The sequence below is a fragment of the Achroia grisella genome, unplaced genomic scaffold (assembly GCF_030625045.1).
Source record: "Achroia grisella isolate CSIRO2021 unplaced genomic scaffold, CSIRO_AGI_Agris_v1 utg1086, whole genome shotgun sequence".
In the NCBI taxonomy this organism is placed as follows: Eukaryota; Metazoa; Arthropoda; class Insecta; order Lepidoptera; family Pyralidae; genus Achroia; species Achroia grisella.
The window spans coordinates 2,355,649-2,376,470 of record NW_026712572.1 but is presented as its reverse complement, the minus strand read 5'-3'; the positions used below and the strand labels follow the sequence as shown (position 1 = coordinate 2,376,470).

General features: G+C 33.6%; 1 protein-coding gene across 1 annotated transcript in view; it reads right to left on the bottom strand.

The window, feature by feature from the left end:
- The window catches only part of LOC131842960 (thyroid transcription factor 1-like), a 58,122-nt gene that overhangs the window by 21,416 nt on the left and 15,884 nt on the right, over positions 1–20,822 (bottom strand). The window contains exon 3 of the mRNA XM_059191539.1: positions 2,015–2,163. Within this exon, the coding sequence (XP_059047522.1) occupies positions 2,015–2,163 (149 nt within the window). The remainder of the gene's footprint in view (positions 1–2,014; positions 2,164–20,822) is intronic.

Genomic DNA, 20,822 nt, shown 5'->3' with positions numbered 1-20,822 from the left:
CTGGGTATAGGTAGTATTTCATAGCAATTTAACACATACATAACATTCGTAAAATAATTTCTTTTTAATAATATTGTCATGATTATTTTTTTATTTTTATAATATATTGGCGACGACCTCGATGGTCTAACCGTTTAGCTCACTGCTTTGCTTTCAATGGACGCGGGTTCGATTCCTCGCACGGTAGAAACAATTTTATTCATGAATATGATTGTTTCCAAAATGCTTGTTTGTATAAACATATATCTAAATATTTATATCAGTTGTTTAGGTCTCAGAATAAAAGCTCTGCTTATCGTGGAACTAGATGACGCTGTGCTAATTGTCCAGGGTTATTTATTATATATTCACATCTAAACGATTACTTGCATAACGAGCGTACATTGCAATAGTTGATCATGCACGGGATTTTTATTTAAAATGTATGTTTATATAGATAAATATACATTTTAAATAAACTGGCTTTTTAAAACAGAAATAAAATATTCAATGGAGTTTCTTGCCAGTTCTTCTCAATTGGACCTATATCTATACTGAACTGGACGGTAGGGAAAAAATTAACAATATAAAAAAAAAACTATCTTAAGCGGCCAAAATGTCCTACATGAATAAATAATTCATGAATTTAAATTTGAGATACAACTAGTAATTAAATCTTATATATAAAATTCTCGTGTCACAGTTTTCGTTCCCATACTCCTCCGAAACGGCTTGACCGATTCTCATGAAATTATGTGAGCGTATTGAGTAGGTCTGAGAATCGGCCAACATCTATTTTTCATCCCCCTAAATGTTAGGGGTAGTCCACCCCAAATTTCTTTTTTACATATTTTAGACAACATTTTTAGTTTCTATTTTTTTACGATACAACATACAAAAATACATACAATCCTAAATTTTCACCCTTCTATCATCAACCCCTATTTTTTTATAGCGTTATTAATCTATATGGCAAAACTTTTGCCGGGACAGCTAGTATAATATATGCATTAGTCGCATACCGCAGTGTCGTACCGTGAATAGGCGTCATTAAGCTACGAATTATCGCAGGTAAGCTCCCGGCCTGATATTTATTTGTAAAATGATCGGCAAATAAAGACTCCCCCAACTGAGGGGTGCAAATACGGAATTTGTTGGGGCTAAGTGAACAAAAAGTTTGCGTATATACCTATCTACACACAGCTCGCCTGGCTTGGTATACATTTGAAGCCATGGTGTCCAGCGGTTGAGTACACAGTCTGATGTATTAAACGGTTGTGGGTTTGAATCACAGAAGCGTATATTCATTACGTATAGATTTATGTATACTATTTAAATGGTTGGAAATAATATTATCTATACATATAAATAAAATTTGAGTGTCTGTTTGTAATATTGAAATAGTATAAAATACTACATGCATATGAATATAAATACGGTACATACACCAAAATAACATTTTTCATAATTTTTGTCTGACTGTCTGTTTGTTGTCGAACTTGTCTTTTGAACCCATTTTGACGGGACTTTTTTTGGCAAATAGCTGATGTAATGAGTAACTTAGGCTACTTTTAAAGCTTTAAAAAAATAAGGTTAAAATTCCACGCGGACGTAGTTGCGAGAACAGCTAGTACTAAATAAATTAAAATAAACTTTTTTATTTACTTATTTTGAAACATTTAAGTTAATTATACAGATCTTGCACTAGGAGAACCTGTATCGCGGGAGACCAAAATAAAATTGCCATATGTTAATAACTAAATATAAAAATAGAATAAACTAAATATAAACATTTTTTTTATTATTGGTACCACTTGCGGGTTCGATTCCTCGCACGGTACAAACTTTTGTATTCATGAGTTATCGTTTGTATTGGTCTGGGTGTTTTCTATGCATATTAACAATGCATTTTATATCAGTAGTCTAGTACCCATAACACAAGCTGTACTTGGTTTGGGACTAGATGGCGTGTGAATTTTCCAGGGTTATTAATACCAGTATAAAATCTGCCTCAGTCAAGTTGGTATTGACTCACCTGCGCCTGCGTGAACAGGACTCTTCTCTTCCGCCGTTGCGCGAGGGGAAACTGCATGGGTTTCGCGTCTGGTCCAGCGCAGGCCGCCAGCCCTCCCATGTTGTTGACATGGCCCATCCCGCCCGAGGTGGACGTCATCAGCCTGGAAACTAAAGCAGCCGCTCAGATACGCACACTTCGACTGACCAACATATATTTTAAAGACTAAACTTGTAATATTTCTGTCAACACTCGGCACTCTTCCATTAGTTAATTATATTCTAGAAATCATTCCTTGTGCATATGAATTTCAAAGCGTTAACTGAATTTTTAGGATTGTATCTTCACTTATAATGTTTCTGTCAGCACTCGACACCCTTCCGTTAGTTAATTCTGTTCTAGAAATTCTTCCTTGGGCTATGATGATGATTATATGAGTTACAAGGCGTTTGTGACCGAGGTCCTTACTAACATACTGACTTCATGAAGAAGGACTACCGACGAAAAGAGGTAGTGTATCGGCGCTACCGTGGTAGATTGTCGTCAGAGATGTAAGTGCCGTGACCGTCAGTATATATTTATATATTACATTAAATACTATATCATTCATGTGTGTTAGTCTATACGGTATTTTTAGTACTGTGCCTCCACTTACAACATTTATGCCAACACTCGGCACCCTTCCATTAGTTAATTATATTCTAGAAATGATTCCTTGTGCATATGAGTTTTGGCCTATGGCCCGGGTCCCTACAAACATATTGACTTCATGAAGGTGTACTACTGACCGAAAGGTGTATCCGCACCACCGTGGGAGATCAGCGTCGTCAGTGCCGTGACCACACAGTCAATTTTTATTTATATCTTATATTAAACTAGCTACTCACCCTGGCTTCACATGGGTGTACATATATTACATGTATAAACCTTCCTCTAGAATCACTCTATTTATTTAAAAAAATTGTGCGTAGTTTTAAAGATTTAAGCATACATAGGGACGGACAGACAGCAACAGCGATTTTGTTTTATACTATGTAATGTTTATATCATTATTATATATGTCTTCTATAAAGTATTTATAATATGAGCCGTTACACTATGTGAGCTGTGGCATGGCGCGGGTTGCTATATTTAACAGATGCTAAATGCTACAGAACATGGTATGGTTTGAATTAAACAAATAATAATAATAATAATCTCAGGACAATTCACACAGCGCCATCTAGACCCAAGTTAAGCTAGCTAAAGCTTGTGTCATGGGTACTATAACCGATATAAACATAGATTTTTTTTAAATACATACATATTATACATAGAAAACACCCAGATCGATACAAACAATCATACTCATTAATACAAATGTTTGTGCCGTGCGAGGAACCCGCGACCATCGGTCGTAAAGCGGTGTGCTAGACCGCAAGACCACCGAGGTCGTCAATAAATATATATAATAAATATATAAACGGTATAAACAGTCAGTCTAGCACACAAACAATACAAATCTCATAACATTATATTCTACCGTCAGCAGCGAGCCAGCAAAGAGCCGTACAGCAGTAATATTCCACACATTATGCCCGTCATTCTATTTACACAACACTCCAACATCGAAAAGGGTCTTTCAATAAAATATTACTCCCCATTCTGTCTTATTCCATTGTGAACGAAGCCTGTGTTTTGGCTGTATGAGTATTATTCCGTACATCGCCTTTCCTTTGCCTCATCGAAAAAAAAAGTCTACTAGTCTATGCTGTTCGCGTCTTTGTCGATGTACCACCGGACATTTTGTTATCGTAATACAAAATCTTGTATACGGTATTTAATTGAAATGTTACGCTATTTTAATGGGGTTTGAATGGATTTTTCATAGTAAGTTAAATGAATGGTGAAATATCTAATGATACGTGAATAGATGTTTGGTACAGATATGAAAGGATGTATTTTTTTTCTACAAATGCTATTATTATATGACAAAAACAAATAAGTATAATTTGATTTCTTCTATGATTTTTAAACATTTAACATTAATTGTAGTAATAATGTTAAAAGGACATTGCTAATTATGGATTATTTATGTTATGATTTATTTATATTTCTAATAACCATATATTTTTTAATGGAGAACCACACGAATTGCTGTCGTAACGTAATTGATAACTTTATATATACAATTTATGTAAAAGCTAGTATGAATATATATCATACTAGCTTTTGCCCGCGGCTTCGCTCGCGTTAATTTATCCCCTTAGGAGTGGAATTTATCAAAATCCTTTCTTAGGGGATGACTACGTCATAGTAGCTTTATGCATGCAAAGTCTTAGCCAAAGAGACAAGACAAAGTTTCATACAAACTTTCATCCCCTATTTTATCCCATTGGGGGTAGAATTGATCAAAATCCTTAGTGGGTGCCGACGTCATAACATAAGCATGCCAAATTTCAGCTCGATCCGTCCAGTTGTTTGGGCTGTGCGTTGATAGATCACTATGTCAGTCAGTCAGTCACCTTTGAGTTATATATATCTAGATATTTGTGTATGTTTATTCATTCTTATAGTTTCACTTATTATTGTGTATAATCTTAATTCCTCCTTTCCATTTTTTCTTTTCTTGTACACGTATATATGGCTGACGTAGTAACTAAATTATCCTAGAACATTTTCTAGGTTTGCTGGAAGAAATCTCTTTCTAGAGATAAGGTTGCCACGTTACTTTTACTTTATTACTATTATTTTTGCCTATGTGTGTGTACAAGTAAGAATTTTAAAATGTTACTTTAATTATTCCATCCAACAAACCAATCATTCATACATACTCACAAACTTTCGTGTTTATAATATTAGTAGGTACTTATAACTTTAGTAGAGTAGTTAGCAAAAATAATCAAATATCTGTCAAATTAAGTACCTGTCACGTTTCAAAAATTGGTCGCATACCTTATAATATTTACAAGGTAAAAAAAAGATAAAAACTCACATCAAACATCTATTCACTGGATGCAGTAGTTAAATAAATATATATACACGTAGCGTAGAGTTCGTACGCATCAAGAAATCCCGACGGACGACGTGAGATACAGGGTTGCCAACCTTAAAACATTTAGTATCATACATTTATAAGAAATAAAAATGTATGTTTTTTTTATTTAATTTCTATAATACCTCAATTTTGGAAGAAATTGCTATTTAGCGATAAGGCCGCCCATTGTTTATCTCTATATTGTTTAATTTAGTTTTTTTTATCTATTTGGTACACATATTAATTTACGTAATTGTTTTCTGGTTTCTCCAAGTTCAAGTCAACCATTCAAGAACACATATTGAGACAAAAGTCAAACCCGTTTCATTAACACAGTTAAAATTAAAACTTTAATATTTATACACATATAAATATAATATAAATAAAAAAATTATATACCATACATATATATATATATATATAAACTTCTGTAAACAATATCGCTTGCCGTGGCAACCAGTAATTAAGTCAACACTATATACCTGAACTCTTTGCAAGTTATAATAATTGTAACCTCATGGTGTATGTCTTGTTGGTCGCTCAAATAAATAAATAAATAAATTTTCTTTTTTTTCTGTGAGAGGAACAATAAAGAGTTATTCATTCATTTTGCTCTCTAAGTATTTAATAATGTGTTCTATGAGTATTTAATTGAATTAATCCTAATTGGTTGTTTGTATTCACACACTTAAACTTAAAAATGTAAAGTAAGAATAAAATTATTTAAAAGAGCAACACACAAGTTTCTTGCTCGTTCTTCTTGTGATGAGACAGCTTTCCGAATGAGCGGTAGATTAAACAAAAATGTGATGACTATTCAAAAGTGTTTCAATGTAAGTTTATTTGAATAGATGAATTTTCTATTCCCTTCTATTCTATTCTATTCTAACTTCGCAGATGCATGTATGAAAACATCGTAAGTATGAGGATTTTTTAATGTAATTGTAATTGCAATAAACAAGCTGACGGTAAGTGGTAACCATCGCCTATTCAGTTTAACAGTATCCGTGATACCACTCATCCGTTTCCATTTCAGAAGACTAAGATGTCATGCCTCTTATCCTAGTAACTAGCTTTTGCCCGCGGCTTCGCTCGCGTTAAATTATCCCCTTGGGGGTAGAATTAATCAAAATCCTTTCTTAGCCGATGCCTACGTCATAACATCTACCTGCATGCCAAATTTCAGCCCGATTCGTCCAGTGGTTTGGGCTGTGCGTTGATAGATCACTATGTCAGTCACCTTTGAGTTATATATATAGATTTCAGCGACTTATCTGCTCCTACCACCAAACCCACCGAAACGCAATCTACAAAGCAAGATTCTAAGCGGTTGAAATAAGCTACCTATGCATATATATGTGTATATAAATACATACATAATATACATAGAATATATATAAATACTACATACATCTATACATATAAATAAAATTGGAGTGGCTGTTTGTAATATTGAAATAACCGTTTCTTACTATGTGCATATGAATATAAATAAGATACATACACCAAAATATCATTTTTACAAATTTTGTCTGTCTATTTGTTCCGGCTAATCTCTGAAATTACTGAACCGATTTTGACGGGACTTGTTTTGGCGGGTAGCTGATGTAAGAAGGAGTAACTTATGCTACTTTTATTTTAGAAAAATAAAGATATATTCCACGCGGACGAAGTCGAGTTCTGTGTACATATATATGCTGTATTTGTACTGAGCGAGGATTCGAACCTGCGATCATCTACAGTAAACCGGCTAAATCGCTAAACTACGGACGTTATCATAGGGTTGGCATCCCTGATGCGATAACAGTGGCGGGGGCTGAGTAGTGCATATATTTTTAGAGCAAACACCCGGTAATTGAACTGAGGACTGCCCGCGACGGATCCACCGTGACGGAGGGACACTCCTTTGCCTATTGTGGTGTAAAAAATTATAATACCATCTCGAATTGACATGGGTTTCGGACACCATTGTGTGGTATCAACATCTAATTATAATATAGCTATACCCGCGGTTTCACCCCGTGAAACTTATAGCCTATATGTTATTCTAATGTATAAGCTATATTGCTATAAAGTTTCATCAAAATCAGTTGAGTAGTTTTTACGTGAAATAGTAGACAGTAGAGACATCCATCCATACTCACAACTTTCGCGTTTATAATATTAATAAGACTAGCTATAATAAATAAAAATAGCCTAAGTTATACTCCTTATTACATCAGGTACCTGACAAAAAAGTCCCATCAAAATCGGTCCAGCCATTTCAGAGATTAGCCGGAACAAACAGACAGATAGACAAAATTTGTAAAAAATGTTATTTTGGTGTATGTACCGTATTCATATGCATGTAGTAAAAACGGTTATTTCAATATTACAAACAGACAATCCAATTTTATTTATATGTGTAGATTATTTAAGATTTATTCTAAGGGCAGTGTTAATATTATGTTTATTTGCTTAGTGAGGACAGGTGAGAACGGTTGAAAACCACAAAAAAGGAAAACGAAAAGAAAAAGTTAAAAATCAAAGGTGGAATAAGATAAAAGCATAGAATCTAGCTACCAGTAGGCGACCAGCGGTCACTTAACCCCCGGGCACACGAGTGCGTTTGATGACCGGCCGATTGGCGTGAAATTGCCCGAAGTCTCGAGGGGAGACGTACGCACGTTTCCACTGCACACGGTCCGGCTGTTTTGCCGGATAGCGAAAATAAAGTGTGGACATTAATAATTTTTCTTTCTTTCTTTACTACTTAATGGATTTATATAAATTTGTTTAGTTATATGAATTGTAGCGGAATTAAACAAATTATAAATCTATCAAGTAGTGAAATGGACTTCCGCATTAAATATTTGTTATTTATCGCAATTGTTCATACAGTTAAACTGAAAAAGCGATCTGTTAGAATGACATCCTCAGATATTTAACAAAACCGAGTTCTATCAATATGCAATCCTAGTAATTATATATACATACTAGCTGTTCCCGCGACTTCGTCCGCATGGTGTTTAACTTTATTTTTCTAAAATAAAAGTATCCTAAGTTACTCCTTATTACATCAGCTAAAAAAGTCCCGTCAAAATCGGTCCAGCCATTCCAGAGATTAGCCGGAACAAACAGACAGACAAAAATTGTAAAAAATGTTACTACTAACACCTAACTTCCTTTTCAAGTCAGAAATTCTTCTTTTCTTCTTTCCGGCTTTCTTAAATTCGTTCCGGTTATTTACCGGTTCGCCAAAACCGGATAGGTCAGTGTGAACGAGCCCGTTCTATATCTAAGTACAGGCCACCAAACTAAGTTAGTTTGTGATGCAACTGACGTCGGTTCTTGTAATTAGTGGTCACATTTGAATAAAGTTTTAGGGTAGTTAACAGTTTAAGTGGTTAAATTTAAATTGGAGGTTTTCTGTGGGTATACTATAAATGCATCTATCGAAAACACGATGGCATCCTAAGGGATGGGCCGATATATCAGAACAAGATTGTACGTTTTATTAATAGATTAGTGGTAGATAAAAAACAAATTGTTATGGCTATTCAAAAGTGCTTAAATTAAGTTTATTTGAATAAATTTGAGTCTTGACAGCCTCGGTGGTCTAGTGGTTTAGCACACCGCTATACTATCCGAGGGTTCGATTCCTCGCACGGTACAAATATTTTTGTATTTATGAATATGATTGTTTGTATCGGTCTGGATTAGTTTTGGCACTAGTATGTATAATATGTATTTATTTACAAAAAGAATGTATCCATGTATTTATATCAGTTGTCTAGAACCCATAACACAAGCTCTGCGCGCCATTTTTTTATTAGCTTGGGTACTTTAGATAGCGCTGTGTCAATTGTCCTGAGACATTATTATTATTATTATTATAAATGATTTTCTATTCTATTCTATTCTAATAGGGGCACAGATAACATGGTAAGGGTAATTATAAAGATTTTACATTCTGTTTATTTTTTATTTTTTTACATTCTTTTGAGTACATTATTTAGGTATGTTTATTAGAAACTAGCTACTGGCCCTGGGTGTACATGTATTATACATATAAACCTTTCTCTAGAATCACTCTATTAAAAAAAAACGCATCAAGATCCGTTGCGTAATTTTAAAGATTTAAGCATACATAGGGACAGACAGACAGCGACAGCGACTTTATTTTATACTATATAATGATAATGTTTATTAAGTGTGGCTTATTTTTATTAATTTTGTATTAATTAAATAACTTCATCCGGAATTGTATGTATAAGATATTAAGATACTGTATTGCACAACTTTGTGCCATTTGATTACCTAGCTAACTAACTAACTTCAACTGTTATATATTTATTTATACTTTTAAAGTTGTAATCTTGTAGTATGTAGGTACAAATAAATTATTATTATATTATATTGAAAATTTTTCTTATTACTTTCTCCACAAAGACCACAGATAATCACATAGCGCCAAAGCTAAGCAGCGCTTGTATCATCATCATCATCATCTCAGCCCGGAAGACGTCTGATGAACAAAGGCCTCCCCCAAAGATCTCCACGACAATCGGTCCTGCGCTGCTCGCATCCAATGCTTTATATACGAATACTTAAATGAGTAACCATCGATACATTGGAGGTATCGGAACATCACTAGCGACAGTCGACAGCAATGAATACAACAATTATCGATCACAATGACGTCACAGTCCATGTAAATACAAAAATATGTTATGTAAACAAATAATTAGTCAATGTTGACGCAGCTATGTTGCATGATGACACGGCTAGAGACAAAGTAAACAGTGGAAACCTTATATTTGCAATAACAAATTAATTGCAACATGTGTACATCTTACAGAATTGTTTACATTAAAAACTATTATCCCACTAGCTGTGCCTGTGGTTTCACGTGTATGAAACTTATAGCCTATATGTTAGTCTGGTGTATGCTATCATTAGACATAGGATAAAACAAAGTTGCTGTCGCTGTCTGTCCGTCCCCATGTATGCTTAAATCTTTAAAACTGCGCAACGGATTTTGAAGCGGTTTATTTTAATAGATAGAGTGATTCAAGAGGAAGGTTTATATGTATAATACATGTATACCCGGGCAAAGCCGGGGCTAGTAGCTAGTCTTATATATAAATACTCCTCCGAAACGGCCTGACCGATTTTTCTGAAATGTTATATGCATATTCAGTAGGTTTGTGAATCGGCTACTATCTATTTTTCATACCCCTAAGTCATAAGGATTACGATTATTAAGGATTAAGTCTACCCCTAACTTTTTCAGTGGTCTATCAGGTAACTGGGGGACGTCCTCTACCTCTTTTATTTTCTGGGAGTTGCAAAGGTTTTTTAACCGCATATTCTGTCTCTTCATGTTACATGACCATGCTTCCTGAGACAGAATTCGCGGGTTTGTCTGTTATTGGAGCCACTATTACAGAATTTTGTATATACCAACTTAAATATATAGACCATATATATTAATATCTCTCTGGAATAAGGTACAGTTCTAAAAAGCGAAAGAATTTCTCAAATCTTTGCATTAGTTCCAACGTTTACTTGCCTTTTAACAAAATTCGCTCTGTGTCTTTACAATATTACTATAGACTATCATCGTCATCTGCTTTACCTTCTCCCTTATCATTTGGACTCGGAGTAATACGTTTTTCTCTAGATAAATCTATATTCGCATGAAATACTGGATATACTAAAAAACTTCGAAATTAGACTACAAAACGCGGAGATGGCGTCGAGACAAAATGGTCCAAGAACATAGAAGAAATTCTCCCATGTACGGTTGGCTGCACTGAGTGCTTTTTACGCTACGCTTGATAAAACCTTGTTATAGAGTGGAGGAAATACGTCACGGGAGAAAACCATTCGACAGCATGTCTAGACTTAGGAACAAGTTTGTAAAGTTAGCGTATATTAGCAAGAAAGTTAAATAAGCGGGTTGTATAAAGATCTTCAACAATTTCAAAAGTCATTCTTTACCTTCCTTCCGTGGTGTGATTAGTTTCATGATTATATTTCTAGTGTACACAACACTTACGTTACGTATTTTTGTCTATTTATATTTAGATTTGTTTATGGTTTGTATTTTTATATATTGATGATTATATACTACTTTGTATATTATATCATGTTTAATTAGTTATTGTTTTTTGTCATTCTTATAATTACTGTTTGCACTAAATAATTTGACCATCACTTCCTTTGTTCCTATGTTGAGCTCATTGGAAGAGATGTCTTTTAGAGACAAGTCCTTCTTTGTTAATTTTACTTCTAACTAACATTCTTTAATTATATATTCAAAGTACACTATATATATATATGTATATGTGCTGAGAGCTAAGCTAGGCTAATTATGATTAATAAGTTATAAAGGCTATACTAAGTTCAATTACCACCACCTGGTAAGCATCAACCAGATGGCACGTTTTAAATTCTAGACAGAATATTTAAAAAAAGCGTTAATAAAATGTAGCCATTTGGTGAGGTTGCCACTTCGAGTAGTGATGTACACAGTGGGCGTTCTTAATTTCACTTTCGACTGAATTCATACATAGCAGATGACTTGGTTCTCGCGTCCGCGAAATCCATTAGTTGTAAGTCAATATTTGTGTATGGGCATCATCACGCTCGCGGTTGAGGGAGTTGACGCGATACCGGTAGCGATCACTTGTGATTTGACATATTCAAGGGGATCTTCAAATTTTTGTACGTGACAAATATAAGAATATTTGTCAGATTTTTTAAAGAGTTACAATCAAGTTTCGTTTCAGTCCTTAACAATTTATTTATAAGTGAGATATAAGTTGTTAATTAGTTAATAGTTTATTTTATATTGATGATTGTCTAGTGAAGTATCAGATGAAACTAAAATCGTTTTTACGCACGGGATATTAGACATAGACACCTACAATGTAAAATTGGCTTTAAAAAAAAGAAATTCAGTTGGGTTTCTTGCCAGTGCTTGTCAATTGAATCTGTATACTGAACTGGACGGTAGGGAAAAAGTATTAATACAAAAACTTGACTTTCATAAGCGGCTAAAATATTCTACATGAATTTTAATTTGATTTCAATCTGAACTAAAGAGAAAACAGACTAAAAATGACGCATCATAAATATATATATATATATATTTACTTAAATACACATATTATTGGCTCGGGTGACCACAAAATACCGCGAATTGGCCTACTTTTTTCAGATAAACTGTTCACTAGTTCAAATATAACCCACAGACAGACAAAAGCACTTCCATATTTATAATATTAATATAAACACTGTTATAAGATCGATATCGACCGATATTTTGTAATTCTCCTCGCAGAAGAGACAAAACCGATTTTACCAAATTGCAATGCTATCTTTAATCCCCCGTTTTAACAGACACAGTTCATAATAATCGCATTAAAAATCACAATGAGCCGTTACTAAACGGCCCCCGTCGTGGCTCGATGTTGCCAGCGCTAAATAAACGCGTCAGCAAATTGTCCGTGAATAAACATTGTGAATAATAGTGGTATTGTATTACGATCACTCCCCTCGTATCTCGTAAAAATACAATATGCGACGCGTGAAGCCATCTCGCCCGGTTGATCGGAAAACGAACGATCAGGTTTTGGTAATGTGAGTTTGATACGTAAATATACAGTATTAATTTGAAATGTAGATTCATTTCAGACTCATTTTAAAAGTGTATTGTGTTATGTATTAGTTTGATTAATTTTTATTTATAGTGTTACCAGTATTTTTTTATAGACTTCGTCTTCTTTCTGAGATACAAATTCGACTGTGGTCGTCCTAATGATGCAACCTATCTATATTTTAGCAAATTAGGTATCAATTGGGGGAAATTTATTTCATTAATTAATGGATTTAAATTATTTTATTCAATTCCACTACAATATTAGCACAAATATTCGGTGCAGCAATCCGACCATCGCTACTAGAAGCGTTATGACCTTCTGTTAGTAATCAAATTATTATTATTATCCTCTAAAATACATGTTGCAAAATGGTAAATGTTTACGACAAGTCTTTAATAAGTATTTTAATAAAAACACGACTTCAGACAAAAATTATTAATTATAAGTACATGTTTACAAGTACTCAAGTAAGTAAACAATATTATTTGGTAGAAACGCTATAAATTAAGTTAGATTTATATTAGACAACAGACGACAAGTATTGGAGAATATCCTCAGAAGCAGTACAGTCTGATTTAAGTTAGAGAACTACTATTGAAGGATACCTATCCTCACAGGTATTAAAGTCATCACTATCCAATAGTGGTTACTTTAGAGAGAATTAAAAAGTTGAAATAAAATTCGAAATTTGAAATACTTAATCAAGTCAGGATTAATTCAAAATTAGAACTAACCGAACTGTTCTAAAATTTAAATTAACAATTGGTCAGCCTGTTGCGATAGTTTCATTTTCAAATTTAAAATGAGAAATAGAATGTCGAACCGTAAACGAGCCGAGTATGCGAAGAATGTAATACAAACGCGTCTGCGGCGGGCTATTTCCCTCAGTGTTGCCACAGTAAAGGAAGATAAACTGCGGGCGCCTGTTGGTGACGCGTCCACTCGGCGCGCATTAGCCGCGCCTACATGGAAACTAAGTGTGTCACACACTTATTTTTCCCCACGGCAATTTTAATTTCAGCTAAACTGACCGTGTGTGAGTGCAGTTGACGCCTTTTGATATATGGCAACACGATGCAGGTACTATCACAGGTAGATTAATTAGTTTTCTGGTATGTCTATTATATGTACATGTACATATTCTCGATGAATTATTAACAAGAACTTTGTTCTTTTCATTAGATATCTTATTAATATTATAAACAGAAAAGTAGTAGTAAGTACTTTTTCAATACTGATTTGACATAACCTATACCGCGGTTTCATGCCCATAAAATTCGTTGCCTATATGTTATTCAGATATAGCTTATACATCTGAATAACATCTCTCATCTGTACTATAAAGTTTAATAAATCCGTTCAGTAGTTTTTGCGTGAAAGGGTAACAAACATCCATACTCACAAACTTTCGCGTTTATAATATTAATAAGATACAAATTTCATAGCTATATATATATATTTAACTTGTACATATATAAAACTTCATATGAACTCGCTCTATATCAAGGATAGTGCAAAACTGTGTAACTAGTATATTAAAACGTTTTTGTTTTTCCTGTCGGGGATAATGCAAGACCACGTAACTGATTTATTAAAATACTGAATATACACACAAAATTTCATAAAAATCGGTCATTTCGGAGGAGTTTTCTAACGAACATAATAATATGAGAATATATATATATTAGACGAGAATAATTATACAACACCGGTGCGTTAGCGCATATTTTGACCGTATAATGACCATAGAGTAGATAGATGTAACCACAGATGATAGTGAAGTCGCGGGCCGGCGGGCTAGGCTCCACTGCGTCGACCTCGCGCTATTTGCCGACGTGAGACCTTCTGTTTACCCAGCCAAGACTCTAGTGGTGCACAAATATGGGACCGATCGAACGGAATTGCTTATTTTGTCTCTGCCTACACGACTCCCCAGTCAGGTACCGAGCGGGCGCTCGCGGGTAGCAGTGTCCACTTTTTTTTAATAACATTTCTGTAGTGGCATAATCATTCGGTAGATGGTATTGGAGTGGGTGTTTTTATGCATGTAATACCTGACTCGGTTTACGTTTACCGTTTATAAGTAATCTTATAAGTGTCAGCCGTAGGCCGTCGGCCATTTTAATTAGATGTCACTTGCGATTCAGTTGAAACAATTAATTATAAAAATAAACTTGGACAATTACCATATCGTCTAGTCTTTGTGTGCATATACGAATACATTTATCAAATAAACTTGCGAACACTGATTAGATATTTTTTTTTTTTTTTTTTTTATAGCATATGCTGGTGGAACAAGCAAGAAACTTGTGTGTTGCTCTTTTAAATAATTCATCCCAAAAGTTCTGTGTGAAACTCCAAATTTCATTAAATACTCAAAAAATATTGAATACGAACTGACTGGTAAATTTGACATATCATAAGAGTCTGTAATAGACCTACATGAATAAAGATATTTTGAATTTTGAATTTTGAATTTTGACATTTTATTAGTCTTTCTATGCCCTGGGCCCTCTTTATATAACCCTAGATAATTCACACAGCGTTCAGTCACCTTCTAGTCTCAAGCTAAGCAGAACTTGCTTTGGGTACTAGACAACTGATTGATATACTTAGATGTATTTTTTGTATATACATAAATAATACAAACAATCATAGGTACTTATGAATACAAATTTTTGCTAAATGCAGAAGGAATCGAATCTGCGACCATTAAACCGCCAGGACACCAAGGCCAAGGTTATTTATAAAATGTACCAGTTCGCCCCAACTAAAGTATCTAACCGAACCACGTGTTCGTTGGTATCAGCAAATTTCATTTTTTCGTTAATCTTGTACATAAACAGTGACAGTAGTACTAATTAATTTTTTTTTATTAATTTACAGTTTTATTTTGTAATATTTCTGATAGCCATAAACGTAGAATAGATAAAACTAGAAAATAGAAAAATATGACTATTCAAAACTTTTGGTATTGAGTTTATTTGAATAAAGATTATTTTTATTTCTAATTCTATTAATATTAAAAGAGTTTCTAAACAAACTTACTTTGTTCTAACCAACGCCAACCTGCAACGCTCTTACATAATTTAATTTGAATTAAGTGTTAAATACTAAATCTATCTACAAATAATAATCAATAAAGTTACAATTGCAAGCAACAAAAATTGTTGTTTTATAAGCAGGTATCTATTTACGTTGTGTTTTACGAAACAAATAAAGACTCGAACTGTCATGGCTGATTTCCCGCGTAATTATCAAAAGCTACCAAAAGATTACTACCATCTTTGTCTATGGTCCTCGACATGGTCGTACAGACAACTTATATTGTTATTTGCATAGTTGTGTTTGTACTTTCTCCGCGTTGGTGAGACTACTGGGTTTTCCATAGAATTTAGATTAAGTTTCAGAGTGTATATTGTCTTTTAGTTTGTATTGTCTACTGGGGTTGGGTATCGGGTAACGAGAGGTCAGCGCCATCTTAGTTTGAAAGTACTTTTGAATTAGTTTGACTGTAGCGTGGACGGTCTAATAAAATTGAACTGTTGTATCGGGCAACCGAGCATCTTGAAACTATTGTCATTTGAAATTGTCTATTATAAATAAAATTATATTATAATAAGCCATGTCTTTAACAATCTATATTATATAGGTTATGCTTAGGTACAGATAATAAATAATAATCACAGGCAATGCAGATAATAAATAATAATCATACTCTATCGGCATAACTACATACTACTGTTACATTTTGGTGCCCTAAACGGTAAAACTATTCAGTTAAATATTTATAATGACATAGATTAAATCTTAGAGGCGAAAAAAACTGCCTATTTTATAACGACTGGAAGGTATGAAATAGCTCATGAAATACTATATATAGACATTATAATTTCTCATATTTAGTTCTAATATAATATTATCTTGTCTGTGGTTTTAGTAACACGAGGAACTGTGCAAATTTAAAATAATATCCATAATCATAGGCAATTAAAATAGTGCTTACTATATTTCAATAGAATTAAATTAAAAAATGTTAATTCTTTATGATGTTTTGAATTCAAGAAGAATATTTTCTAAATATATGTATAAAGGAATTCCTTTGCCAATTTTAGACGATTGAAAAAGACAAAATTCTCAAATTACCCATGTTATACGATGTAACGCAACTTCCTCTACGATCTCCATGAATCTTTTTGTTAGAGCATATACTGTGCTCAATATTAATTTGATTTAATATAGCAACAGCATGTTGAGTTACATAACAATTGAACTTCTATTTTTTTGTAAAAAAATAAGATTTTATATATTGTAGAATAATGCACGACATACAAAAAAGAAACACGTCGATCTAAACTGAATTGCAAATAATGATAATTACGACAATTTCATAAGAAATCTAAAAGACGTAAAAACGTAATTTCATAATAATGATAAAGTTGTTTTGATTTGGTAGCTTCTCCATGTCGATCTCATAATGCTTAAGTAACAATTGATCTAAACTGAATTGCAAAAAATAATAATTCTCATTTCATACGACAATTTCATAACAAATCTACCTAAAAGACGTAAAAAAATTATGATATTTTGATCTGATTTGAGTTGATATAGCTACTCCATATTGATGTCATAATAATTAAATAAAAATTGATCTTCTATTTTCTGTAACAAAGTCTGTTTACTATGGTACTATACGTCTTTAAAATGAACATCACAACTAAATTGCAAATAACAGTAATTCTCATTTCACACGTTAAATTCATAAAAAAATTCAATGTATTGTATAATGTGTACATGACTAATAATATTATTTCCTGTTTATCGAGTGTTATTTGTGTATAAACTCATTATCGAATCGAGTTGAACTTACGCGGCATTAACATAAACATGAAGACAAACAATGTATTTCCAAGTTCTCGATTCTGTGCACCTGCACCGGCGGCGACATGACAAAGCTGCTGGCCCGCTCGTATTCAATTACGGCCACAGACTATAAATACGGCCACAGATTATAAATACGACCACAGATTATTAAGACCAGATACTGAACTACATTCATATGCCTTGAAAAGATTGCTTTCAGCAATAAGGCCGTTTTATTGTAGCGATACATGTGTCCTTTGTAATATTGTTTGTACCTCTTCTTTACTGTCTATTGCAAATAAATAAAGTATATTCTATCTATCTCGGTGGTCTAGCGGTTTAGCACATTGATGATCGCGCGTTCGATTCCTCGCATGGTACACACATTTGTATTCATAAGTATGACTGTTTATATCGGTCTGGATGTTTTCTACGTATATTATTCTATTTACAGTTATCAGTTGTCTAGTACTCTCATAACACAAGCTTTGCTTACAGTGGGACTAGATGACGCTGTGTTAATTATCCAGGGTTAAAAAAAAAGAAAAAGAAGTTTGGTTTATAAGCGTTTGGATTGGACGTGAGATATGGTAGCTAAGTCACGGTGTAATATAACATCTTAGTTCTCAAGGCAAACATATATCATTTTAGTTCGAAAGATGATGCACAAGGGAGTACCAGTGCCGAGACATGATGTGGTGCTATTAGTGTATATAGGTGATAGTTGCTGCTTTTCAAGATATATAAAAGATAGTTCCATACAAATATTTTATGAAATACCAGAGGGATATGATTAAATAGGTTAAAAATAGATCAACACAAATAGCTCACAGAAAAATGCTGTTACTCATTGCGAGAATTGACATAACATTCAATATTCTCATTATTACTTTGTTAAGGAGAATTGCCTCCGGATTGTGAAACCAACATGTCATCATCTGCTTCTTTCTTACCCCATTTATTTGTGGTCGGCGTAATATGTTATTCTCTTCCATTCATCCCTGTTCGCAGTCATCGCGTTATTTACTTCCTTTCTTACCATATCATCTTTCACACAGTCCATCCATCTCTTTTTCGGCATTCCTCTGCCCTTATAACCATCCACATTCATATGTAACACCTTTCTTAAAATATTATCCTCATTGCTACGCATTACATGTCCAGATGTAAAACCAACATGTATACCCTATTTTGTTGTAAGAATTAAGCTGTACAGAAAACTCCTTTAATATAATAGGTCCTCGATGCGACCTCGCGTATGTCTCTGGGCAGTGCCTGAATATCAGTGGTTTGCCGATTGCATGCAGTAAACAATACACTGAGGTGCTGCTTTTTTGCGTATGGGCTATGCATACACACTACGTTACTCATACCGTTTCTTTTGTATCTGTGTTGTATTGTATTTTATCTGTATATTTGTTGTGTATTGTATTTTGTTTGACTTGAATATCTGTTTTTATTTTTGTTCTTAATATTACGGTGCCTTTAACGTGAATAAATTTTTATCTATCTATCTAAAACAGTGTTTAAGCAAATAAATTATTTATTTATCTAGGTATTTAAAGTTGAAATTAACCGTCTGACCATCTGCCTCGCCAACGAAAGAGAGATATTAATGGAAATATTGAGAAGTATCTCTCGCCTTAACAACATCCTTCAATTACAAAAAGAAAATTAAAAATGTTTAATCTCAATTGATAGGGATCAAATCGCGCGTCTGTTTCATAACCAAATAATCTAAGGTTACTAAGATTGTGGAATGGTAGCCGAGCACGCACCGTTTACTTTTTATTCTACATTTTTTTATCTGTAGACTAATGGTGTTTGCATAATGTCTAGAAGGGCCCAAGATTGCAATTCGAGACTTCAGTTTTAAACATTGAGCGGTTGGAAGTCGTCAATGATAATATTTATATTCTAACTCCATGGGATTAAATCGATTGTTTATCGACTGATTCATTCTCGATTTTAATGTTCTCCCTTAGATTGACTTAAGCGCTGTATACACATCTCTATATTCGGGGCATGTCAGCAATACTTGTAATATTATATGATACGATTTTCTTTATACTATAAACTGTGTTTTCTTAATTATAAGTTTATTTTTGTCTTAAATAAGCAATTTTTAGTGATGGAAACATTTGCAAGGTTTTTCATATTAACCTTTTAGTTCTCTTAAAAAGATAACTTGCTAAGCAAGCTAGTGGCGGGAAAATTAGGTAATACAAAACACAGAGCAATTAACAGTAATAGAGTTGGCACCGCGTTTATGACATTTGAACTAAAATATTCTATGTAACATTCTGTAATAGTTATAAAAGAGAAGAGATCATATATAATAATATATATAATAAATAACGAGAAGAAAAACTTGCACACGCGCACTAAATCATAACGTAAAAACAAAATTTTGTTCCGAATGAAGTGAGCCTATTACAATAGTAGGTAGCTACACAGAGTATACCTATAAAATCGAATAGAATTAGTTAACTAGAGGTAAGTATTGTACATACTTACAATACAACCTGTTTAGTACTGAACTATATTTATAATTACTTTTATGTTTCTAGATACATAAAAAATTGGCCACGCAGACGACTATGTCAAAAATGTATGTGTCTAAATTATAAATTACTTGTTATGTAATATTATAATTAAACCTATATATGTGTACTAAGATACAAATAAACATTAACTATCTATCTAATTTAGGAAATATTAGGTTATCTGTGCTCTTAATATAAACAAATATCAACTACAAGTAAATCAATGCTCACTAGTACCAAAGATTGTAATTTAACGCTGGCAATTAACCAATTATCAAGCGACACTACACAATTGGCTATGTAACTCGATCCACCACTTGCCGTGCTTAAATAAAGCAATATCTGTCACTGGATGACGGATATCGGGTTACGTAAGCTCGTGAGCGCGCGAGGCGCCATTTTGGCGAAAAGAAATGAAATGGATACTTGTAAATATAAAAACGTATTGTCCTTATGAAGTTCGTATGTTCTCTGTTGAAACTGTATAGGTTCGGGATATAGTTTATTTGAATAAGTAAATATTGACTGTGTTGACGATTTTGTTTTCTAACCTGTGGTTGCTTAAGGGAATGGACAAACCCCTGAATATGTTGTCCTCCACTCAGTTCCCTGGAAACCATCGTAGTAAATTTCTAGGTGGGCTAACTGACCTGACTTCATGCTCATTTTATCATCCTCCACTGGAGCCGCTAGCGTGAACCATTAGCGCAGGCGGGAGAACCATACCATTATCATAAAAAAACCTGTGGTTGTTT